Below are 22,451 nucleotides of genomic sequence, written 5' to 3'. Positions count from 1 at the left end.
CGTCCATGGTCACGTGACTAATGGTTTTCTTATCCGGGTTTCTAATCATGGCCGAAAGATTGAATGCTGTGGAAGATGTAGATATTGATGCCGATGGACGATTCAAGTATGTGCTAATTAAAGTGGAGAGCAGTGATTCGTGGAAGTACATAGTGCGAGGATATAATTTCGCCAGTTACCATGGTAGGACTAAATACTTATTGTACCATGCAACCTAAGTTACTTCTAGTGACTGCATACCGTTTAAGATGAAATACTGGTCGGGAACTAATTTTGGCGTTTTACTTGCAGGGCAAACCATTTTAAGATGTTGGCGGTAACTTAGCAATCACCAATTTGCAAAAATAAGTTTCCCACCAACAATTTTTCTTATTACCTTATATGTTATTGTTACAACCACATTACCTAACTAATTAGTAATCAACAATCGATAATTATTACTTAATTACAAGTAATTAATTAACTACTGTATATACATTGTTTCGATCTCTGTTTTTAATTACTAGTTGACATGTAGTAATTTTTTTATTTCAGCTGATGTTTTTGATAAAGTGCAACCTGGAATTGAAGGGATAGGCTTGACCTGTGAGTGTGTTGGTGGAGGTCGCATTCAGCACAACAGTGGAGAGAAGTCTATTCATGTTTACGGCTACTCTATGGTTAAGACTTGCTCATTTAACGTCGCAAACAGTAATTGTAAAGATATTAAACATTTCAGGGTTTTGGACGAGCAGATCATTCAGTAACAGTTGAAAAATTAAAAGAGAAGTATCCACATTATGCAAAAATTGATTTCAGCAATGAAGGTTATTGATTAGTCTAACGCCAAGCATATGGTTTTTGTGTGTTGACTTTGTACATACCTACTTGTTCGTAGTATGCTATGGACATATCTTCTAATATACACATATTGTGTCTACTGACTTTTCTGTTTCTTTTTGTTGGTCAAGTGTTACTCATACCTAGCTGCCAATTGTCTCTGGATCAGTGTCATAATAATGTTTATTTCAAACCAACTACAATACACGAGTATAAACTAAATAAAACATATAACTAGAAGCAATTAGGTATTGTCTGTGGATCAGTGATTGTTAGGACTAGCAGAATTGGCTATCAATGAACAAAGGTTGGACATTTTACTTCATCTACAATGTCTTCGACCTTGTATGGAGGGTATCGGCCATACTTGTTGGTTCTCATAGACATTCCTAGAAAGAAGCCATGTTTATTGTCTCTCACACTGATCAAATCACCAACAATCAGTTCTAATTCAGATTCGTCAGCCGGTGTATGCCGAGCAATAGCTCGTTGAAGCCGAGGCCTTTGTCCACCAAAGTAATACATTTCATCAAGACTATGAGCATTCTGAGATGCATCTGGATGGTACGATTGCATAAGTTCATATGCCAGTCTACAAACCTGCCATCACAGCCGATATGTACTTATTACAAAATTGTAAATCGCTTACATTATCATACCTGTGATGAGAAAGTACAGACAAGGTAGTCGGTCTGAGACAGCAGCAGTATATCTGTAATAATTCCATTTAGTGATGTCTGTGAGTATCGTTGTTGCCTTGCTGCAACTGCCCCTTCTTTATTGCTGAGAATGTTGTAACCCGGATACCTAAGTTGACACACAAATAGTCACTGTGAGCAGTTGTCATATGTACAAAACCACAAACCTGTGCTTCATTTCAGTAATGACGAGGTCATCATCAGTTGCCAAATAGATGCTTCGTTTACTTATTTGTTGCCTTTTCTCCAATAATTCGTAATAGCTTTCAACGACTTCCATGTATTGGTTGAGACTGTGTAACTCGGATTCCCATCCTACTTTGTCTGTTCGTCTGACATGAACTCTGCAATTGACACATATCATATGAGAGATAGAGATTCAAGAGTACAGTGACATCAACAGTCTCAGAGTACAGTGACATCAACAGTCTTAGCGTACTGCATGTGTTCAAATACGTACCCCACTATTGGTTTACTAAATCCTATTGACTTTGCAAATTCATCAATTACTTGCTGCATATCGACACTGGGCCTCAGTAGAAAGCTCACAATTTGTCCAATCCACCACAATGATGGCTGTGTATGGAAGCAACTGATATGAGCAGCAAGATCTTTGGGAACTGCCAGTGGAATAAATGGCGGCTGTTTGTCCAAGCTTTCTGCTACCGGTAATTTCACTAGTAGGTCGTCACTGTCTTCCTTCTCCCACCACTTCATGTCTATTGAACTGAATGTTCTACACGAAATAGAATTACTAATGGGCTGAAAGACAGTTTCCCAGCTGCCTCTGTATGGCGCATATTGCCATTTGTATGAGTCAACAATTACAGTTCGATTGTCTCGATAAGCAACCATAAAGCAGAAGACAAGATGATGCATCTGACATCCCAATCCACAAGCTTTCGTTACATCACATATCAACCGTCTCGCTTGGCTGCAGTCACCAGGATTCTGCAGCAATTGGAATCGATTTTGTACAACTTGTGATAATCTGTTCGCTTCTTGCTTTTTCCATTCGAGCAGCACTTCAAACAAGTTAGATAAATCAGTTACAGTTTCTTGATACCACCCACGGGTATAGGTAATTACGTATGAAAATTCTTTCAATTTATGACGTAGGAAATTCCACAATTGCTCAACATTTCTCTGCACCCTCCACAACACAACATGAACTCTTCCAAATGGACACGCGTTGTTGTCGACAGAAAACGGAAGACATTTCCTTTCTAGAACTTCCGTTTTTATATTGCAATTTGCTACTTCCTGTTTGAGTCGTCTGTTGCTTGCATACAAACGTTTCAATCGATTCTTTTCTACGATTCGTACAGGAACACTAGAGGATGAAGATGACTTATTACAGTGACAATCATGTAGACGTAAGCGAATGTTATCTAAACATAAAGCAATCAACAAGACTGTTTGCAACAGCTTCAAATCGAATTTTGGGCGACGCTTCCGACACATGAGCCCTCGGAGACGCAGTGCTGATGTAGCGCACGATATCGCGCATGTGCGCACGTGCCGAAATGGATGACCCAAGAAAGATTTTGTGCAAGTAATTGTTTCGTTTGTTTTGTGCGTGTGTATGTTTCTAGTTGTGAGGTACATTTTTATAGGTATTTCATGTCGGGGGCATGTAGAGAAGGCGAAAACTGCCGTTTCTCACACGAATGGAAAAGTCGTCCTGAAATGGTGTGTCGCTACTATCTGCAGGGCACCTGTTCTTATGGCAAAAAATGTCGCTATGATCACACTAAACCTACCGAGCAAGAAAAGCCTTCAAGAAAGTCAAGGTACGTAGGAAAACTGAAAATGATGTAGAATATTGTTGAAGTCTTTGTTGGTTGTACTGTACTGTGAATTATACTATTAACATTAATCTTTTCACTATAGTCGACCAAAACAGCTGATGGTGTCTTTTCATTTAATTAATTAAATTAATTCATAACCTGTGTTTTTATTTGATTGCTTGGCAGAGAAATTATTCCTCCCTGCCCTCCTGCTAAACATAGTTTTGGTGAAGTTGCTGCCTACAAGTCTAGAGTAAAACGGCCAAGCACTTTTGTCAATTTATCTGCAGCTGCAATCGTCTCTTTTGCATTATTGCACAGATGACAACTCTTACAGAGTCTGCGTTGACAATTGATATGACTACTCTAACTGCTGCCAGTGGAATGCCTGAAAATTGGGCTGAAGCTCCTGAATTTGTTCCAGTAAATGATGATGTTATGATTTTGACGTAGCTACTGTTTCCTGCAATTAATTCTATTTTACTAGTCGTGGATGAGAGAGACTGTTGACAATGATTTAGATGAATTTTCGTCTCTGTATTCAACCATAACAAAGGCAGGAGCTGAAGTAATTCATGTCCTCAGTGCTGAAGAGTCAGCTAAACTGGTGATGTGACAATAATTGTTCTGTCATTAAATCAGATTCAACATACATGTGTTCTGTAAATTGTTGTAGCTGTGTCCATTTGCTGCAATGGGGTCGTGTGAATTTGAGAGGTGTTTGGTTGCATATATAAGTTGATTTTACAGTTGACAAAATCAATTTTTCAGCTGTCCATATCTGCATGGATCAGTTTGTGATTTTTGTGGAAAGCAGTGCCTTCATCCATATAATCTTGAACAACAGCATGGTATGGATAGTTCACTATCAGATTGCTTTTATTGATTTGAGTTTCTTTTAAACAGATCACATTCGTGAATGTCAGCGGTCTCTTGAGGAAAACATTGAGCACACGTTTGCTATGAAAAGGTTTATTTGGGTGGATATAAATAACTGGTGCAGATAATTGTAAACTTACTTAATTACAGGAGTCAAGGTATTCAGTGCAGTATTTGCTTGGATGTTGTTTTGGATAAGAGAAAGCCAGCCGATAGAAGATTCGGCATCTTGTGTATGAAACTAAACATATTGAATCAATTAAATAAAGTATTCACTGTATGGAAGTGACTCGTGCGCAATGCTTTGATGTCTAGCTGAATGCAGCCACCCATTCTGTCTGCCTTGTATACGAAAGTGGAGGAATTTGTCTCATGCAGATAACAAGATTATCAGGTTACTGGTAATTAGATATTAGTACCAATTATGTCAGTCTATGACCGATTTTGTTCTGATTCTTACAGGGCATGTCCTATCTGTAGAGTTCCATCAAATTTTGTGACACCGGTCAGTTTGCAGATGGACAGAATAGTCTATACATACTGTATTATATACTGTATGATACTGAGAGAACTCTTGTTTGCTGACGATTGCGCATTAGTTGGTCACACATATGAAGACATTCAACACATTGTCAACTGTTTAGACAGATCAACTAAACGTTTTGGCTTGAGTATCAGCTTGAAAAAGACAGAAGTGCTTTTTCAACCACGTCCAGGCTCAAACTATAACCCTCCTCCAGTTATGATTGGTGATCACCCATTGTCTTATGTCAGCAATTTCAAGTATTTGGGTAGTTTCCTTTCGAATAATGCAACTGTTGATGCAGATGTCTCTCATAGGATATCAAAGGCCAGTGCTGCTTTTGGTAAATTGTACAACAGACTCTGGCAAAGGCATGAAATCAAACTGACCACGAAGGTTGCAGTTTACAAAGCAGTAGTCTTATCAGTTCTGTTGTACGGATGCGAGTCATGGACCCTTCTTCGTCGTAACCTCAAAAGTTTGGAGAGTTTTCATCTGCGATGTCTTCGCCGCATATGTGGAATCCAGTGGACTGACTATATACCCAACACAGAAGTGTTATCTCGTTGCAACATCAGTGGCATTGAATCTTTTGTTATGAAATGCCAATTTCGCTGGGCTGGTCACATGTCTCGAATGCCTAATGATAGAATTCCCAAACAACTCCTTTTTGGTCAACTGGAACAGGGCCATCGTCATCAAGGTGGTCCTAAATTACGTTATAAAGATTCTATCAAGGCTAATATGAAATCTTGTGGGATTGACTTCCTGCATTTTGAGAAACTATCCAGTGATAGAACAAACTGGAGATCTCTCTGCCATTCATCACTCCAACAGTTTGAAGAAAATCGTATTAGACATCTTCAAGCTCAACGTCAGAAACGGAAAGAACAAATTGTTCCTACCAACAAGTCATTTGTTTGTCAATCTTGTGGAAAGGAATGCCGTTCAAAAGCAGGTGTTAAATCCCACCAGAGACACAGAGGACACTAAAGAGAGTCATCACTGTTATCAGTGGACATGCCATCATGATAATTTAAACTAGTCTTTTGGAATGTATGTAGCCAAATTTTTATATGCCCTTAGGCTGTAACTTCTCGTTAGACAAATGGGTGGTATCAGCTAGTACACGGTAACCTTTCTTAGCTATTGCGTTTTCTGCAACATCACCTGGGATTGTTGCCATTATGACAACCAAACAAAACTAGTTGTTCTTGTGTGTGTGTGTGTGTGTGTGTGTGTGTGTGTGTGTGTGTGTGTGTGTGTGTGTGTGTGTGTGTGTGTGTTGAATAATTATAGTTTGTTTTACTAGAGTGAAGTGTGGATAGAAGAGGTAGAAGAGAAACAAAGACTAATAGAAGGCTACAAGACTGCATTGAGGTCACTTACAGGTCACAACTCATTTGTCGTCAGCTCAATTTGCTTTGTAATCTGTAGCTCAATTCCATGCAAATACTACGATTTTGGAGTCGGCAGTTGCCCTTTTGGTAGCAGTTGCTTCTACAAGCACAGTATGTCCAATGCTATAGCAGCAATAACTAATTAATCAATTATCTGCATTACATACGGATGCACTGCATTATATCTCTGATGGCTTGAATTAACACAATTTTGTTGTCTGAAGCTACTGTTGAGGGTAAAGTAGAAGTACCTGACATCCAACTAAGACACTACACAGACTCAGATGGTGATTCAAGGGCTATCCGTAAACCAAGGTATTCATTCTGTTGTGCCTTGTCTACAGTAAATAGTGATACACTTCTTGGTAATGTGACTAGGCTGTGGGACTTTCTCAAGGCTAGAACGGAAGCAAATTGATGCCTGGTTGCTGTCTATGCCTGTAGTTAGTCTTGTGTTTCTGTTAGAATTGGTAGTATATTTTTGGGCTACTACAAGAAAATTAAGTTTGTCTGACTTGACATTTTACCTTTTTTCTTTACTCTATTGTCTTACCAAATTACATCATATAGCAAAAAAATTAGCACCCGCAGTGCACATAATTCTGCTTGATTTGCCGTATGTATCATAAATTGATACAAGCACTACATGTGTATACCAAACAAGGCTAGACATGGAAGCAGTACACTGTACCTTATCAGGTGAACTGATGGTGAAATGAAAGCTGAACAGAAATGTGTATCTGTCATGTTACTACCAGTTTGCTATTTGAATTTGTTATACCTTTTTTGTATCCCAGTAAGTCTCATCACAACAATATTACAACAGCAAATCCTGTTAACAGCTACAGCAAAATATTAGACATTGTCTGCTGCTACGCATTGAGCCACTTCATCGTTTGTGTGACTGACGAGAATAATGCACTGCATTGCCAGCTGTATCCTCATCATATTCTAGGTGAAACAACATGTCAGCCAAAGTATGCTCTACAAATGCTTGGTCTATAGCATCGCTCATTGGTCTATAATTTGTAAGACCTTCTGGAGGGTAGAGAAACTCTGGGCCAAAGTTCATTAGAACTGATGCATTCTTATACAATGAAATGGCAGGGTAATAACTTCCGTCGTAGATATCCTCCCACGCAATACCCTGTGACTTGCCATTCTTGAAGAAAATGATTTTGCTTCCAGTCAAAGGACTCAAAGATTTTTCTGCTTTCTCCACCAAATCTCGCTCTTCAAAGTAAAGGTAGTTTCTAAACTTGATCAAAGTCTGATTTTTGTGATGGTCGGGTAGAATGACTGTCTTGCATGGTCGCCACTCCGTTAAGTAAATATAAAATCCAAGGACATCACCGGCTTCATACGAAGAGCTATAACGTTTTCCTCTGCTTTGATGAAACCTTGTCCCTTTCTTGCTTCGCCAAGAGTAGCCAAACTTGTCATATCCAAGTGGCGCTTGAAGATTTCCATAATTCTGAGACCATCCTATTCGACATGCAGACCCAGATGGTAGATCCTTCACAGTTACTTCAAAATACCAGCCTCCACGGCTCACACAGTGTGTTGCACGGACAGTACAATAACCCTTATCACCAGTCACCGACAATCGATCATCAGACAAATTTAACTGGTTTGCTCGATCATTCATTGAGAGTAATATGGACTGGGGCAGAACAACTCTGTATAACCGTGCTGGCACTGCCTTTCCAGCATATTGCTCCAGGTCACCAGAAGCATGAGGATCTGGTTCAGCCAATGTATAACGGTAGCCATCTTTGTTGAAGGGATGTTCAATAGGAAATCCATCCGATGAAAGCTTTTGTACTGTTGAGATGTCACCTCGTACTCTTTTGCTAGTTGACGTTATTTGACCACTATCTAGACGTCTCTTGCTACTCCAGTGTTCTCTACGTCTACTAGCAAGCCTGCGTTCTGATTTTTTCAATGGTTTATCTTCAGTTTGACCGACAGACATATAAACCTCTTTGGATTCATGAAATTCAGTTCTGTTGACATTGTCTTCGTTTACAGCACCTTCCTTCTCTGGATCAACCGTTGAATCTGCCACCGGTACCTGTAGGTCTTCCACGGTTTCTGATTGACCAGAAACACAAGGAAAGGTATCGGTATTCCTCGACACCTGGTGCGGGGTCTCCATCAACAAAACAGCGGAATTGTGATAATCAAACTCTCCACGTTCAGTGTTGACTTCTGACGTTTCTTCCATAGCGTGCAAAATTATACAGTACAGTACCGACCTAATACATTGCAGAACGTAGCGTGCGTTACATGTGCAACTCCGATACCTAAAAAGGCGTGTCAAGGGACACATTCTTACTGCGTCAGCCAAAATTGTAGACAGTATTTGCTGACAATGCTCCAAACAGAAGGAAGCACTTGCAGTTTTAACGAAGAAAGTGAGTGTTTTGGTAATATGGTTTTGCTCTACGTCTTTCTGACACTGAAACTGCACCAATATCTGGTATATCTATGATATCAAACATATAGGAGCTAACCCAAATTTTCTTTGTCATTTGATGAAAACTCCTTCATCCATGCACATTCTATGGATGTCAGCTTTGGACTTGGAATAAGTCTAGACTAAGTGTTGGGTGGAACACTATGCAGTAAGAAGAATTTGTGGTGTTGGAAGGAAAACTCATGCTGGTGTTATGTTGTTTGCAACAGGGTTATGATCTGTTGCTACCTTTGATTGATATGGTGAGAAAAAGAAAACATCACTATGTCATCATTGCTGAATTAAGTCTTCAAATGACAAAAAATTCATTATCATATGTGTCATCGGTTCTTGGATGCTCTATGAATTCATCATTTTTCAGGTCCATCAGGGAAATAGAATCGCTCTACAGTGTTAGTTGCAGACTTTCCACAAATTTTAAATAGATCAATTAGAGACTTTGCTAATAGCTTTATTTCTGAGGATGATAGAGACCGTGCAATTACATATAGCTATGGAATGGACGAAAGACCATCATATGTTAGGGGGGAGGGGGTTTATCACAGCTTTGCTCTTGGGTCTAGTATTTTCTTTGTTCTCGTTTTTCTATTTTTCTTTTTTACACCAGGTTTTCCTGTGTGTGACATAGCGATAACAATAAGTTTGACAATAAGTATTGCAGAAGCTGCTGTCCATGAAGTAAGTTCAAAAGAATCTCATACTAAACGAAAGTCTCGTAAGAGAGTCACAACAATCAATACATCAAATGCTCGTTCAGTCATCGATGTTTTGCAACTATGCATAAAAGAATTGGGGTGGAAAAATGTGCGTACATGTAGATTGAATTAGCAGAGAGGGTGTGTCACTGTACATCGTGTTCTGTAGGTGATAGATTCCCACTCTCATTGCGATCTGTACTGGTATGGTTTGGAGTGCACGGATCAAGGTGTGCTAGCTGAAAGCAGAGTCAACAGATTTCCAGGTACACGTACGCTCTAGTCATTAGTTTTTGGGGGGATTTTTTCAACTAATCAAAACATGTACATATTTTGGTAAATTTGTAAATAAAATAACAAAAAAATGTTGAGGTATTGTCTTACTTTGCATTTGTTGGTAATTACATTTGCGAGCTTGTACTTGTATCGTAGACCGTTGTAGTTGTTTTTGTGAACAGGGATGCGCAAAGTGGCACATAAAGTACAACTTGGACGTTTATTGAAACAAATGTATGATCTCTTCCCTGAAGAGTATGACTTTTTTCCTCAAACATGGTCTATTCCACATCAACAGGACAATTTTACTGCTTATGCCTTGAGCCCGCAGTCATTATCAAAAGAGACTGTGTTCATTATTAAACCTGATGACGGTTCACAAGGAGAAGGAATTCGACTGTTTCAGAAGCCAAGAGATTTGAGCATGGGTGGAGTTTTGAAAGACAGCATTGTGCAAGAGTATATATCTAGACCAATGCTAATAGATGGCCTCAAGTTTGATCTCCGTCTGTATGTTCTACTGATGTCAGTTGATCCCTTGCAAGTGTATATAGTCCGAGAAGGTTTAGCACGGTTCTGCACTGAGTCATACAAGAAACCAACAGCCAAAAACTTGCATAAAACATTCATGCATCTAACCAACTACTCATTGAACAAACGCAGTGCAAGTTATGTCCACACAGAAGATGGTGATCATGGTAGCAAACGACTGGTCTCTGTTGTCTTTCAAGAATTGGCTGACAAAGGGTATGACATTGATATATTGTGGTCAAAAATTGATGCTCTAGTCTGCAAGACAGTTATTGCTATGAAACCTATGCTGCTGCTGGAGATGAGTACTGTCGTTTCCAATGAGGCAAAACCGTTGTGTTTCCAGGTGTTAGGATTTGATGTTTTGATAACAGATGACCTGAAACCCATCCTGTTGGAAGTAAATGCTAACCCAAGCCTTCGGATTGACTACGAGAAAGAGATAAGTCCAGGGGTACATAAAACAATACCATCACCATTGGATGCTCAAATAAAGAAGCCGGTTGTACTGAATGCCCTACAACTTGCAAGGCAACTCAAACGGTAACACATCAGTTTACAATAATTTATTAAGTAGACTAGAGACATACTTACACTGGCTAGATTATCTCGGAAACCATTAATTAATTAATTACATTGTCAGACACTACTTTAATATGGAATTCAACTTGTTTCCACAGTGACTCCCATGGTGGCCTAACAGTGGCTGATGATTCTACATGTGTTGAATTGCTTCCTGCTACAGCAGACGAATATGCAGGTTTGGACTTATTAGAATACTGTCAGAAACTATTTACACACTTTGTAGGAGTCAGGAAAATTACAAAAATGGGATCAAGTGCCTTTCGGACATTTGTAAGGTATGAGATATATCATGACAACTAAAGTTTTACCCTCCTTTGTGGACTTTGGTGTTTACAGGAAATGTCAACTCAGCAGTGAAAGTATAACTGGTGCATCAACAGACATCCTTTACATTGAAATCTCTCGTCAACATGGTTGTGAGAAGAACAGTTTAACTCTTGAGGGATTTTGTGATGCTCTGCTGGCTATAGCAAATAAATTATATGGCAAGGAAGCGACACAGCGAGAGAGACTATCTCGGCTTCTACAACACTGTCTGCAGTACGTGCTTACAAGTTGACTCCTTTATTCTTAGTATCAATACGTTGTAATCATCTAAGCGATAGTACAGTACTGTACTCTTGAATATTCTGTTCCAATACAAATAAACATAAGATGCTAACCTAACTACAACGTTGTCTGACTGTAGTTATAAATCAAAAGTCATCATTCCACTTACCACTTGCTTTCTGGGCCTCTCTTGCATTCTTTGTTTTCTCGTATCTTTCACTGGACCCTCTGATCTCTCCAAGCTTTCCATTTTGGTAATCCTTGAATGCCTGCTGTATTTCCTCCCACGTGTTCATTACAAATGGACCATGCTGCACTACTGGCTCCTTTATTGGCTCTCCAGCCAGTAAGAGTACTCGTAATTCTTCATCAGGACCAGCCGATACAGTAAACGAGCTACCTTCTCCCATTGTTCCCACTTCACCCATCTTGGCAGGCCTTTTCTCTGCCCCAAGGAAACCAGATCCTCGCCACACATATGCAAACCCATTGTAGCTGTCAGGGATAGGCTGAGTAAAAGAGGCGCCTGGTGAAAGATGCATGTCAAGGTAAAGAATTGGTGTTCGAGTCTCGATTGTAGCATTTGTTCCAAGGGCTTCGCCTGCGATTACTTTAACAGTCACTTTCCCATCACTCGTCGTAGCAATTGGAATTCTCTCTGGTGGAGTATCCTGATAACGAGGTTTGATCATCTTATCCTTCTTTGGTAGATTGACCCACAATTGAAATGCCTCCATGCGACCCCCTTTCTCCAGTAACTCATCACTGGGCATTTCACTATGCACCACACCAGATCCAGCGGTCATCCATTGCACCCAACCTGGACTCAACACGCCCGAATTGCCTGCGCTATCTTGGTGTTTCGTATTGCCATCAATAACATACGAAACCGTCTCAAATCCTCGATGAGGATGATCCGGTGCCCCCACAGCTTCTCCCGGCCCGTATTCCACCGGTCCCATGTGATCCATCAACAGGAAAGGGTCACAGTTGCGAATACGTCCTCCAATCGGTCGCCGGACTAAAATCCCTCCTCCTTCGCGTTGCTGATGAGCTACAGCAAAGTCTTCTACACGACGAGCTACCGACACTTGGCCAGACATGACGAACGACGACGTTAGTTAGACAGTGTTCTGATTTAATTCCAACATCAAAGACGGATACTGTTATACCTGACGATGAGTTCATGCGCAGTAGGACTACTAATGCTTAGTCGAATGACAGGCAGCCGAATGATGACTCACTACTAGTAGGCCTAAGGGCAACAGCTGACCTTCCGGATAACGTAAACGTTTTCTCGTTTGCTCACGCATGTCTTTATAGACTGTATACAGTACAGTGTGTACCATTTCATTGAAGCAGTTTGTCGTTTGCTACACTAAAACCGCCCCAGAGTGGATCGCAGATCCGGATGCGCTGTGTTTTGCGCATGCGCTGAGACTCTCACTTTAGACTGACGAACATTGTGATCTACGGCCTTGAGAGAACTGTGACCGTCAGACCTACAGAAAGAACATGACAGCAACGGGAGCTAGGAAGATTAGCTACAAGGTCTACGTAGAACGAGGCTCTAGAGGAGTGGACCACTAATTTGAGTTGCGGGTGGCTAGGAGCGGACGTTAACGTTGAAGTTCAACGGGAGCTAGAAAGTTTGGCTACAAGGCCTACTTAGAACAAGGCTAGGAGCGGATATTGGATGTGAGTTGTGGGTGAGATTTCAAGGCTCTAGGAGCGGATGTTAGACGAGTTGCGGGTGAGACCTAGTAGTTGCGGGTGAGACCTAGTAGTTGCGGGTGAGCTAGACTCGAGCCAGTCTCTCCCCGCCTTCGTCATTCCCTGGATTGACCCACTGCTTACATCCGTTTATAACTTCTGACATATTACTAGTTCATAATAATAATTACCTAATTGCTAGCTAGGGATATCGCGGATGAAACGGATGTAACACACTTTAACTTGCAACACACTTTGACTTGCGTCAGCTAGAAATGACACCAAATGACCTATTGTCTACCTAATAGGCGAGGGTGTTATCAACACAGGACACATCTGTGCCACCACTTCCATTGACACTATAACATCTATAAAATGCCATCTGGACGTTGAGTTACATAGACTTTTGTGCAAGTCATCACAACATGGCAACTTCTGCAAGGATTATTGTCACTGTATTGTTTGTTGGGCTACTGCATAGATGGACAGATGGAGCTCTTACCTGTAGAGTTACAGGGTCAGCTACCATGGGTCCATTCTTTAAACGAGATCAGCCACAACGGAAAAGCATGTGTCAACGAGATCCACGCTATAAGACCGTTCCCAAACTGACTGTCAGTGGGCTCATTCTTGATGAAGAATGCAATTTACCTGTGGAGAGAGCTAAAATAGAGGTCTGGCAAGCGGATTCCACAGGCAACTACCGTGATGCGAGTTGGTGTCGAAGTACTCTGTACTCAAACTGTAGAGGAGAGTATACGTTTAGAACTGTTTATCCTGGCAAGTATTCATTAGGTCGTAGTTTTCGACCAGCTCACATTCACTTCATGGTGACGACTCCTGACAACTGCTACAACAGATTGATTACGCAACTGTATTTTGAAGGTTAATAATGTTAGAGTATGCCATGCCTATATTTTTGCTGATATGCATGTGCATATGCATGCATACCATGTTGGTGTGTGTGTGTGTGTGTGTGTGTGTGTGTGTGTGTGTGTGTGTGTGTGTGTGTGTGTGTGTGTGTGTGTGTTTGTGTGTGTGTGTGTGTGTGTGTGTGTGTGTGTGTGTGTGTGTTTGTGTGTTTGTGTGTGTGTGTGTGTGTGTGTGTGTGTGTGTGTGTGCATGCATGCATGCGTGCGTGTGCTTGTGTGCATGCTGTTGCTCTTGTTTTGTATATATTGGAAACATATTAGATCAGTCTTCAGTCTTATTTGAGTTTTGTATTACAGGAGATACAAACTTGGGTCCTTATGATCCCTGCAGTAGTTCAGTATGTAATTCTGGCGATGAAAGTCTTATTCATAGTCTTTCAAAATACACCATAAACAACACTCAATGGATAAGCACTGAGTTCAACATTGTTTTGAAGAGGCACAGAAATTGGGATTCATCAAAATGTGTGCCACAATGTCCTACTGAGAATGAGTTGACTACGACACCTGCCACTACGACATCTGCAACTAAGACACCTGCCACTACACAGAAGCCAACTACAGTCAATATTCCACAAGAGTTGACTACATCGTTGCCAGTTAATTGCCCTGGTAAGACTTGCGTGTTGTCAACATTGTGAACCTGTTTATGTACAAAAATGTCTGTTTTAAGATTTCTTGTATTACAAGGTTGTCATTTAGTTCAGTGCAAAACTAATGTTACATATGATTGATATTACAGATATAAATGGCAGTCAAGTCTTGAATCAAGATCTGTTTGACTTTGGTATAACTGTGCAACAATAACTGCGTTCAATAAGTGAAGTATTACATGTTTGCTGTATCTTTTTTTAGTGTTCAGAGTGACAGTTAAGAACAAACGTTTAACAGAAGATGGCCATTACAAAGCCAAATTGAATGAAGCGTTTACTGTTCCACAATTAGTCAGTGAATTCTTTGCGGTGGGACAGCTTATCAAATTGGAATGTTTGGCCGATTGCAATAAAGTCTGCAATCAAACATTGCTATCCAAGCAATCATTTGTTGTGGCAGGAGTTGCTGATCAATTAAGTAACCAAGGTGTGATTATTTTGAGTGGAACATCACTCATTCAACCCTGGAAACTGGTTAAACGAGAGATGAAGAAGACTTTCAACGGTTGAGGAAGAACGTTTTTGTTTGCATGTTTCGTTTGTTTGTTGCATGTGTTTGATTGACATTTATTGTGTTCGTTGTCACGTAGATTGTTGAAGTGCTGTAGCTTATAACAATATGGTGGTGAAAAAGAGTGGAGATTGTGTATTACAGTAGTACGTAACACTTCCGAATGTTTAAGACAGCGTGAGCAAACAACTAAGTGCAGTTAATAGGAACACTGAGACAATGTTTCACAGTTTGAGTTTAACAATCATAAAGCGAAACTGATCTCAGCAGATCTCTGATGCTTAATTAACCAAACGAACCAGTTCCTATGCAAACGTCAATCACTGTATGCTAGTGAGGTGACGCAGGGAGTAAGCAAACGTAAATTCAAGGCATTACTCTTGGGGGGGGGCGTTCCATTGGGCTCTTCCAAAGTGGAAAAGGCGTTCCATTGGTTGATCATCTGTTGGTGTCAGGTCTTCCAACCTTTTCTAGACTCTTCTGGAAGAGCCCAATGGAATGCGCCCTTGATGACGACAAGCTATCACACAATTCAACAGCTCTTCAATTGTATAATCACGAGACTACTATCCTTCGTGACTAGCACTTTGTTTGGTCGGCTATAATCATTCAACATAGCACATAAGAACCATCATCAAGATGCCTACCAACATTGCAACCACTTCCTTTACTGACTGTTTGAAGCTACTCTCTTCCAACAGCTCAGGAATTACAGATACAGTTGCTATGTAAATGAATCCTCCAGCCGTGAATGGCAAGATCCAAGACGTGGCTGCTACACTGAGGTTATCAGCAAGTAGCCCACACATACAACCAGCCAAGGCACCAGTGGCTGTGCTAAGCTGTAACAACATAGCCTTCTGTTTAGAGTAGCCCGACTGAACCAGGATTGCAAAATCACCTATCTCGTGTGGGATTTCATGTAGTAGAACTGTGAGTGTAGTGATAACACCAAGGTTACGGCTCATCAGAAACGATGCTCCAATAGCAAGACCATCAGTAAAATTGTGACTAAAATCAGCAGCCAAGTTGAGATATCCAGACACTTTAATAGTTTGAGTATTGCTGCTTTCTTCTTCTCGTTCTCCTTGTTCTTGTTCTTCCTCGTCGTTTTCTGCATCACCATGCGACTGTTCATCTGCATCCTTGGTTTCTTTTTCCTTTCTCTCTTTGCCCTCTTTGTCTTTGTTTCCCTCCTGGGTCTTTACCTTTTTTACACCAGCGGCTGATAAATGCGAATGACTATGTCCGCCAAAATGACTATGACCAGACTTCACATGACGAACAAACATTTCAACAACCAGAAACGCAAGAATTCCAGCTAATACCCACACACCAACACTAATGTCATGGTGATGTCCATGTGCATCTTCATTAGACTGATGGTGGTGGTGATGGAGGTGGTCATGGTTGTGATGTGTGTGTCCATGTATATTACCGTCATCTGCACCATGGACATGAGGATTGACAGCATGTGGAATGAGATGTAAGAATGCATCTCCCAATAACCCACCCGAAGCAAAGCTCAGTAAAAGCTTGAGAAGCGGTTCCTGCTCCTTCTTGTTGCTCTCCAATGGAATAAAGTATAGTATAAAGTAAGGTGCAGCACTAATCAAGACAGTTGCAAGCAGGGATTGCGACCAAGTGTCCCACGAAGCCTGCTGCTTAGACTGTGAGCCATGATCTGCAAATGTCTCATGTTCATGATGATCACTGACAGGTTTAAACCATTTCTTCTTTCCACTATTTAATTGAGGATCACTTTCCTGTCCATTAGGATGATTGTGGTGTTTCTCATGCTTGGGTTTAATTGTTTTATGTTCATGATGATGATGGTGGTGGTGGTGGTGGTGCTGGTGGTGGTCATGTTCATGATCATGATGTACATGACTGTCATCATGGTGATCACTGTCTGTTTTTAATTCAGAGCTTTCTACAGTTTCATGTTTGGGTTCATCAACAGCAGGTTTGAGCCATTTTTCCTTTCCTTGTTTGACCAAATCACCCTCGTCTTCATGAAAGTTACCATGGTGCCCATGATGATGATGATGATGATGATGGTCATGATTGTGCCCATGATGATGATCGTGATGGTCGTGATGATCATGATGATCATGGTTGTGATCGTGTCCATGATGATTGTGATCGTGTCCATGATGATTGTGATCTTCTTGAATGCTTCCTTGATCATCAGGTGGCCTAAACCATTTCTCTTTACCTTGTTGTACCATATCAACGTCGTCTTCATGAAAGTGAAAGTGACCAGCATGGTCATCATGGATATGGTTATGATCATGGATATGATCATGGTCATGATCTTCATGATTGTGTTGATGAACATGTTCAACGTTGTCACCACCTGTTAGTTCGTTTTCTAATGGTTCTTTATCAGTTCCTTGTCTTTCTTCCAGAATGCTATCCTGATCAAAGTATTCCTCAAACTCATCTTGCTCACTGGATCCTACGTTGTCACCCTGTTTGGTGGTCCCCTCATTTTGAGCAGTATCGCCTCGTCCAAAGCAGAAGCCGATAAGAAACAGTAAAACGCAATTCTTCCAGAGATTCATGATGTGAAGCTAGCGGCTAGCAAATAACTGCGACAAGTCCCGGATAATTCTACGTGTATCATGTCAACCACACCCACATCTTTACCCACACCCACACACCACACTCACATTCACGCACACACGCACGCACACACACACACACACACACACACACACACACACACACACACACACACACAGAGCAAGCGGATCCGGAATTTGCCAGTGGCATAGATATTTAAACAACTTCGGCTTTGTAACTGGTCGCATGACCAGGATGAGCGCATGCTAGACACAGTGTAAAATCGGCTACTGTTGCTCAACGATATTCCTAGAACAAAAGAAGACACTAATTTGAGTCAAAATTTATGACTCAATGGGATGACATCTTTCAAACTATATTTGCATAAATTAGTGTGGCAAAACATATTTGCCACAATCTATTTAGATGCACGTTTATCGCATTGGTAGAACACACTTGCACGCACGTGCACACTTGTTGACCCACGTGATCACCTCACGTGATCATTAGGAGCGTAGTGTTTCTCCACACGGTTCGTTCAGCCTCTCTAACAATGAATCGTGTCTACAAGAGAAAGGGAGCGAACAACGTTGTGCAGCGCGATGGTACCTCGACTGATCATGAGCACGGCGGTAAACAACATGTCAACATTTCGAGACACACCCGCACTTATCTTCCCGCAGTTCAGCATCCACTGCTGAGAAGAGGAACGGGCAACATTGCACTAACCGTTACCCAAGCAGCTACCGGATTACACCCGTTTACTCCTTCAGCACCAAGAACGCAACCTGCAATGAAACCCAAAGATGCTCATTTCCATTTGACGAAATCGAAGACGCCGATCTTGCCTCAGGCCGATGGCGCTCACCAGTCTAGAAATACGCCTTTTCGCTTAGTGTCTGGAAATTTTACAGAAAGAAATGAAGCAGGCAATCACCTGCTTCCACCCATTCGAATGGACAAAGATACAGAAGATAATAAGACACCGGCAGAGTCGACTGTTGAGTTATCGTCAGAAAGTGACAGCGAAGAAGAAGAGGAGGAAGCAGAAGAGGAAGAAGAAGAAGAGGAGGAAGAAGAAGTGGTAGTAAATTAATTAATAAATCGCGCAAATTATATGCACTGAAACAATTGTTTTGCTTGTTAGGTAAATAATATTAGTGGCTCATTTCGATTAAGTTAACTAGCTAAGGATATGTACCTACTTGAGTCTATCACAAACTTTCTTGACATTACCATAGTATTTAGACTTAACTTAATTAAATCAAGTATGCATACTATTTCTTGTTTGTTTTAGATTGTGACTCCAACCCACAATGACATGGAACCTGTTATCCAGATGAAGTTTCACTCTTGTGATCCACATGGCATCTTTCCTGCCACAATTTTTCAGTGTCATGCATTCTTAGACTATAAAGCAGCATTAGAGACTGGTGATTGCTCAGATCTCACTTATCGTAGTAGGAATATTGTTCGACCATTTTCTATTCGTGGACCAGTAGATGTGGGTGTCCTGAAACGATGTTTATCTAGAGTATGTCAGCTACACCCTCTTCTTAAAGTCATGTTTATTCAAGGCAAACAGAGGATTTATTTGCAAGTGTCAAAAGGTACAGTTAACTAAATGATTTGTATGTTTAGTTATTGTTACTATCATATTTAATATATTCTCTATAATTAAGGTTTGCCTTGAACATGGTTTTAGTCTAGCCTTGTACTAGGCCCTCTTGCACCATCGTGCCAGAGTTGTCGTGTTATACGGAACCGGGCACGACTGGCACGAGAGGGTCTAGTATGAGGCTAGTTTTAGTCTATATTGTAGCTATGAACTACAACAACATTACTTACATTGAGTAAATAACTATGTTTTTCATTTTGTGCATACTCTTATTTGGGCATTATAGCGCAATCAATACAAGCTGTCCATTTGTATTTTTCTTTTTGTCTAAGTTGTGCATAACATAAGGATTGCACAGCAATTATAAATATTTATATTCATGGGTAGTGTCTGGTTATTATAAATATTATATGATGTGAGTAATTGTTAGGAGAGCCAACAGTCCAGTTCAATGTCACAACCGGATCTTGTCAACGTGTACACACTGTTATTGAGGAAGAGGTGCACAAACCATTTGAATTAGTGATAGAAGCAATAAGTGAAGCAGATGAAGAGATGCTTTGTAGTAGTGATTGCTCAAGAGTTGAGAACGTTGCGACACTTGAAGAAGATAGAAATGATGTTTCAGATTCAAAACTACCTTATTCTCAATCATTGAAGCATTTCCAATTGCATTATGGAAATGGTCCAAAAACATATTTGTTTCGATCACAACTACTAAGTCATAACATATTTGACCATACTCTTATCCTCACATTTCCATGTATTGTGTGTGACTTTTGGTCATCATCTTTTTTTGCAAGACAGCTGGCTGCTGCTTATGCTGTGGAGGAAGTACGCCCTACAAAAGATGGTTCCAAAGGAAACAGAGAGGCATTAAAAAGATGGTCAAAAAATTTCTTGGTAGCAGCAAAACCAATGGCAAATGTAAGCTATCGAACCAATCCACAGTTTGGTCAACACTGCTTTGGTGCCAGAAATAAGAGGTTTAATCCATTACGTTCAAGTAAAATTAATTTTATGCAAGTCGCTTGGAGGGAATTGGAGATATCTGTAGTATTGTCAAAAGAAAGACAGTGGAGTTTATGGGAAACACTTGCAACCAAGACTGTAAGAAATGTTCATGGAATACAGAGAGTTAAGACTGTAGCACATGTCAAACTACCAACCCACTTGAAAATGCAGGCAGCAAAACAACTAAAACAGATACCAACATCAATGAAGTGGCAAACAGAACATATGTCAGCTCAGCAGGCTACAGACTTCAAGTTTCTTAAGGTACAAGCTAAAACAAAGACAATGTAATAACTGTTATAAAATATAAATTGTGTGATAGATAGATGAAGAAGTAACGGAGCATTTTTTACGTATGCTTCCTCAGTCTTTCTGTTCTTATGTGGATCAGGCTCACTATCTGTACTTTATGTGCCTTGGTTGTTTTGCGGTACTATTAGCACGATGTTGCAGAGGATGGAACGGAAATCATCAAACTCAACTGCATCTTTCCACAGTCCATGAAGATGGACTTGGTGATTCTAGACGTCGATCATCAATTGGCAAAAGGCCACCAACAAGGCTACCATCAGCTCGATACTTCCGGTCTCGTCTGATGTCTGCTAGGAGCAGAGACGTGAAGACAAGTGTTGTGCTATCACCACCAGGATCTGGTCAATTTCTCATTGGAACTGAATTGTCATTACGGCAGTTTACGTCTGATTTGGATGGGCTTTTGGGGCCATTGAGTAATGGTATCTACTCCTAAAGTTAGATGGTAGTTGCTGCTCTTCTTATTCTGTTTATGATTTGACAGATGCATTTGTGAGAGTAAATCTTTCACAGTGTACAACTTTCCTGGATCTGATGAGCTCGCTTTCTTCCACGATGACAAGTTTACATCAACACATCCATTTTCCCTTTGCATCTGTCGCTGATGATGTAAGACAGTTTGTAAACTGCGTTTCTATGTTGTACTATATCATTTTATTATTTAGGTAAATCTTCCTCGTTCTCTTCCTGTTCGACTTTACTACTTGAACAAGCATGACGTGCTACAACTAGCCAGTCCTGATGAGTTCTATTTTACCGAAACGGCTGTTGGAGTATCAGGACAAGGTCTTGCTAGATTGGGAACAAAATGTTATCTTAGTCCTCTTAATGGACAGCTGCACAAAGACTGTCAAATGGAAGTATGTGAAAGTTTAGTTTTCTGTTGTCAGTTTGATTTTGTACTCTATTCTGGTCTATTTACTTAATATTGAGCTGGTAATTTGCAATAACAACGCTGCACTAAGCAATTTGTCAGCAGTTGTGCAAGTAACTTATTTACCGAGTAGTTTTATGTATTTATGTATTTTTCCATTGTTTTTATTTTATTTTTATGGGTTACTTATATAGAAATATAAACAGATTGTTGGTTTAGTTGGTCTTATGGGAGAACACAGACAACTGTGGTCTTGGAGGTGGCTTTAGATATCAACCGCATTTGATTCTTCCAAGAGTTATTGATTCATTGATAAAGTCGTTTGGTGAACTGGTTGAAGCTGTCGCAGATCATCCTACTATCTCACTTAATGACTTGGTATCACTAGTCAAACCTCCTTTCTTGCCAAGTCGACAACACAGAAGCAAATCTTGTAGTAAAAGTGAGATGAAATAGGAGTTAGGTTTTAATGGAATCTCGTTAGCATTTGGTACATAATTTTGTTAATAAGTTATTCAATACTGTCAGAACACTTAAGTAAGGTAGCAAGCCACATACTGCAGTCATTATTTAGAGAATGAAGTGATATGCTTTTCTGATGTTCGTAGAATATTATTAAATAAATATTTAGCACCAAATGCTGGGCTCACTTGCAGTGACTTTGTACTTTCAAAATTATTAGGAAGTAGAAGGGACTTTCTTTATAAAGTGCAAAACAGTTTCAACATGCATATCGATTGATTTCCTTATCTCAACTTGCTACCAGACGAAGGATTGGTACGATCATCACAATATATTAGCTGTAGATAAAAAGTTGCATGTAGGAATGGTGTAGATATATTGTAGTTTGTGCTGTCTGTTGTAGCTGGTGTATTTTGTAGTCTGTTAGCTGTACGTCTTATATCTTAGTTGTTTTTATGTTTGCCCCAAAAGGAAACTGTTCCTTATTAGGTGCGACAGAAATATATCATTCATTATCATTCATTCATAATGGGCCTTCTTTCAGAAAGGACAAAACATGCATGGATACTG

General features: G+C 40.3%; 10 protein-coding genes across 13 annotated transcripts; 6 read left to right on the top strand and 4 right to left on the bottom strand.

Annotated features, from left to right (window-relative positions):
* Positions 1-22: 22 nt before the first annotated feature.
* LOC134190695 (14 kDa phosphohistidine phosphatase-like) lies at positions 23-988 on the top strand. The gene is made up of 3 exons (XM_062659175.1): positions 23-183; positions 535-659; positions 719-988. The coding sequence occupies exons 1-3, from the start codon at positions 48-50 to the stop codon at positions 812-814; spliced, it is 357 nt and encodes a 118-aa protein (XP_062515159.1). The 5' UTR covers positions 23-47; the 3' UTR covers positions 815-988.
* A 107-nt stretch (positions 989-1,095) lies between these two features.
* LOC134190690 (alpha-(1,6)-fucosyltransferase-like) lies at positions 1,096-2,981 on the bottom strand. Its single transcript, XM_062659169.1, has 4 exons — positions 1,978-2,981; positions 1,685-1,861; positions 1,479-1,626; positions 1,096-1,419 (listed from the first exon to the last, which is right to left on the bottom strand). The coding sequence occupies exons 1-4, from the start codon at positions 2,979-2,981 to the stop codon at positions 1,114-1,116; spliced, it is 1,635 nt and encodes a 544-aa protein (XP_062515153.1). The 3' UTR covers positions 1,096-1,113.
* A 49-nt stretch (positions 2,982-3,030) lies between these two features.
* LOC134190686 (E3 ubiquitin-protein ligase makorin-1-like) lies at positions 3,031-6,627 on the top strand. Its single transcript, XM_062659166.1, has 15 exons — positions 3,031-3,072; positions 3,134-3,310; positions 3,494-3,560; positions 3,629-3,730; positions 3,795-3,914; positions 3,984-4,024; positions 4,079-4,158; positions 4,214-4,277; positions 4,337-4,419; positions 4,502-4,580; positions 4,649-4,691; positions 6,022-6,089; positions 6,147-6,220; positions 6,334-6,424; positions 6,488-6,627. The coding sequence occupies exons 1-15, from the start codon at positions 3,044-3,046 to the stop codon at positions 6,525-6,527; spliced, it is 1,158 nt and encodes a 385-aa protein (XP_062515150.1). The 5' UTR covers positions 3,031-3,043; the 3' UTR covers positions 6,528-6,627.
* On the top strand, positions 4,714-5,989 carry LOC134190691 (uncharacterized). The gene is made up of 2 exons (XM_062659170.1): positions 4,714-4,969; positions 5,027-5,989. Exons 1-2 carry the CDS (start codon positions 4,743-4,745, stop codon positions 5,700-5,702), a joined length of 903 nt encoding a protein of 300 aa, XP_062515154.1. The 5' UTR covers positions 4,714-4,742; the 3' UTR covers positions 5,703-5,989.
* Positions 6,628-6,709: 82 nt separating the features above from the next.
* LOC134190684 (set1/Ash2 histone methyltransferase complex subunit ASH2-like) lies at positions 6,710-8,375 on the bottom strand. Its single transcript, XM_062659163.1, has 2 exons — positions 6,891-8,375; positions 6,710-6,831 (listed from the first exon to the last, which is right to left on the bottom strand). The coding sequence occupies exon 1, from the start codon at positions 8,334-8,336 to the stop codon at positions 6,999-7,001; it is 1,338 nt and encodes a 445-aa protein (XP_062515147.1). The 5' UTR covers positions 8,337-8,375; the 3' UTR covers positions 6,710-6,831; positions 6,891-6,998.
* A 31-nt stretch (positions 8,376-8,406) lies between these two features.
* Positions 8,407-11,335, top strand: LOC134190681 (tubulin polyglutamylase TTLL11-like). Of its 3 annotated transcripts, XM_062659155.1 has the most exons (7): positions 8,436-8,526; positions 8,618-8,736; positions 8,798-9,392; positions 9,453-9,549; positions 9,742-10,633; positions 10,771-10,950; positions 11,012-11,335. In XM_062659155.1, exons 3-7 carry the CDS (start codon positions 9,087-9,089, stop codon positions 11,232-11,234), a joined length of 1,698 nt encoding a protein of 565 aa, XP_062515139.1. In that variant the 5' UTR covers positions 8,436-8,526; positions 8,618-8,736; positions 8,798-9,086; the 3' UTR covers positions 11,235-11,335. The 3 variants fall into 3 exon arrangements, with proteins under 3 accessions (XP_062515141.1, XP_062515139.1, XP_062515140.1); XM_062659157.1 differs by lacking the exon at positions 8,618-8,736 and having other exon boundaries at positions 8,407-8,526; positions 9,250-9,392; XM_062659156.1 differs by lacking the exon at positions 8,436-8,526 and having other exon boundaries at positions 8,559-9,392.
* On the bottom strand, positions 11,212-12,593 carry LOC134190692 (uncharacterized). The gene has a single exon (XM_062659172.1). It carries the CDS (start codon positions 12,325-12,327, stop codon positions 11,371-11,373), a length of 957 nt encoding a protein of 318 aa, XP_062515156.1. The 5' UTR covers positions 12,328-12,593; the 3' UTR covers positions 11,212-11,370.
* A 46-nt stretch (positions 12,594-12,639) lies between these two features.
* On the top strand, positions 12,640-15,179 carry LOC134190689 (uncharacterized). Its single transcript, XM_062659168.1, has 5 exons — positions 12,640-12,775; positions 12,887-13,822; positions 14,167-14,481; positions 14,612-14,656; positions 14,725-15,179. Exons 2-5 carry the CDS (start codon positions 13,363-13,365, stop codon positions 15,030-15,032), a joined length of 1,128 nt encoding a protein of 375 aa, XP_062515152.1. The 5' UTR covers positions 12,640-12,775; positions 12,887-13,362; the 3' UTR covers positions 15,033-15,179.
* Positions 15,180-15,564: 385 nt separating this feature from the next.
* On the bottom strand, positions 15,565-17,637 carry LOC134191062 (protein catecholamines up-like). The gene has a single exon (XM_062659619.1). The coding sequence runs from the start codon at positions 17,598-17,600 to the stop codon at positions 15,639-15,641; it is 1,962 nt and encodes a 653-aa protein (XP_062515603.1). The 5' UTR covers positions 17,601-17,637; the 3' UTR covers positions 15,565-15,638.
* Positions 17,638-18,112: 475 nt separating this feature from the next.
* LOC134190835 (uncharacterized) lies at positions 18,113-22,121 on the top strand. Of its 2 annotated transcripts, XM_062659358.1 has the most exons (8): positions 18,113-18,685; positions 18,899-19,034; positions 19,101-19,211; positions 19,650-20,497; positions 20,556-20,967; positions 21,030-21,154; positions 21,211-21,405; positions 21,639-22,121. In XM_062659358.1, exons 1-8 carry the CDS (start codon positions 18,155-18,157, stop codon positions 21,873-21,875), a joined length of 2,595 nt encoding a protein of 864 aa, XP_062515342.1. In that variant the 5' UTR covers positions 18,113-18,154; the 3' UTR covers positions 21,876-22,121. The 2 variants fall into 2 exon arrangements, with proteins under 2 accessions (XP_062515342.1, XP_062515341.1); XM_062659357.1 differs by having other exon boundaries at positions 18,899-19,211.
* The last annotated feature ends 330 nt before the right edge of the window (positions 22,122-22,451 follow it).

Source organism: Corticium candelabrum, chromosome 15 (assembly GCF_963422355.1).
Source record: "Corticium candelabrum chromosome 15, ooCorCand1.1, whole genome shotgun sequence".
In the NCBI taxonomy this organism is placed as follows: Eukaryota; Metazoa; Porifera; class Homoscleromorpha; order Homosclerophorida; family Plakinidae; genus Corticium; species Corticium candelabrum.
This window is presented reverse-complemented; position numbering and strand designations above follow the sequence as displayed.

Excerpts from the sequence above, each read along its gene's own strand:
- LOC134191062 (XM_062659619.1), bottom strand. The coding sequence starts at position 17,600 with ATGAATCTCTGGAAGAATTGCGTTTTACTGTTTCTTATCGGCTTCTGC.
- LOC134190692 (XM_062659172.1), bottom strand. The coding sequence starts at position 12,327 with ATGTCTGGCCAAGTGTCGGTAGCTCGTCGTGTAGAAGACTTTGCTGTA.
- LOC134190684 (XM_062659163.1), bottom strand. The coding sequence starts at position 8,336 with ATGGAAGAAACGTCAGAAGTCAACACTGAACGTGGAGAGTTTGATTAT.
- LOC134190691 (XM_062659170.1), top strand. The coding sequence starts at position 4,743 with ATGATACTGAGAGAACTCTTGTTTGCTGACGATTGCGCATTAGTTGGT. Across the intron at positions 4,970-5,026 it reads TCTTATGTCAGCAATTTCAA|GATATCAAAGGCCAGTGCTG; the intron begins GTATTTGGGTAG and ends TGTCTCTCATAG.
- LOC134190681 (XM_062659155.1), top strand. The coding sequence starts at position 9,087 with ATGGACGAAAGACCATCATATGTTAGGGGGGAGGGGGTTTATCACAGC. Across the intron at positions 10,634-10,770 it reads CTTGCAAGGCAACTCAAACG|TGACTCCCATGGTGGCCTAA; the intron begins GTAACACATCAG and ends TTGTTTCCACAG. Across the intron at positions 10,951-11,011 it reads GCCTTTCGGACATTTGTAAG|GAAATGTCAACTCAGCAGTG; the intron begins GTATGAGATATA and ends TGGTGTTTACAG.
- LOC134190686 (XM_062659166.1), top strand. The coding sequence starts at position 3,044 with ATGGATGACCCAAGAAAGATTTTGTGCAA. Across the intron at positions 4,159-4,213 it reads TAATCTTGAACAACAGCATG|ATCACATTCGTGAATGTCAG; the intron begins GTATGGATAGTT and ends TCTTTTAAACAG. Across the intron at positions 4,420-4,501 it reads TAGAAGATTCGGCATCTTGT|CTGAATGCAGCCACCCATTC; the intron begins GTATGAAACTAA and ends TTTGATGTCTAG.
- LOC134190690 (XM_062659169.1), bottom strand. The coding sequence starts at position 2,981 with ATGTGTCGGAAGCGTCGCCCAAAATTCGATTTGAAGCTGTTGCAAACA. Across the intron at positions 1,627-1,684 it reads ATTACTGAAATGAAGCACAG|GTATCCGGGTTACAACATTC; the intron begins GTTTGTGGTTTT and ends GTGTCAACTTAG. Across the intron at positions 1,420-1,478 it reads TCTGTACTTTCTCATCACAG|GTTTGTAGACTGGCATATGA; the intron begins GTATGATAATGT and ends CTGTGATGGCAG.
- LOC134190695 (XM_062659175.1), top strand. The coding sequence starts at position 48 with ATGGCCGAAAGATTGAATGCTGTGGAAGATGTAGATATTGATGCCGAT. Across the intron at positions 184-534 it reads TAATTTCGCCAGTTACCATG|CTGATGTTTTTGATAAAGTG; the intron begins GTAGGACTAAAT and ends TTTTTATTTCAG. Across the intron at positions 660-718 it reads ATGTTTACGGCTACTCTATG|GGTTTTGGACGAGCAGATCA; the intron begins GTTAAGACTTGC and ends TAAACATTTCAG.
- LOC134190689 (XM_062659168.1), top strand. The coding sequence starts at position 13,363 with ATGGCAACTTCTGCAAGGATTATTGTCACTGTATTGTTTGTTGGGCTA. Across the intron at positions 13,823-14,166 it reads TACGCAACTGTATTTTGAAG|GAGATACAAACTTGGGTCCT; the intron begins GTTAATAATGTT and ends TTTGTATTACAG. Across the intron at positions 14,657-14,724 it reads TCAAGATCTGTTTGACTTTG|TGTTCAGAGTGACAGTTAAG; the intron begins GTATAACTGTGC and ends ATCTTTTTTTAG.
- LOC134190835 (XM_062659357.1), top strand. The coding sequence starts at position 18,155 with ATGAATCGTGTCTACAAGAGAAAGGGAGCGAACAACGTTGTGCAGCGC. Across the intron at positions 20,968-21,029 it reads TTTGGGGCCATTGAGTAATG|ATGCATTTGTGAGAGTAAAT; the intron begins GTATCTACTCCT and ends ATGATTTGACAG. Across the intron at positions 21,155-21,210 it reads TTGCATCTGTCGCTGATGAT|GTAAATCTTCCTCGTTCTCT; the intron begins GTAAGACAGTTT and ends TTTATTATTTAG.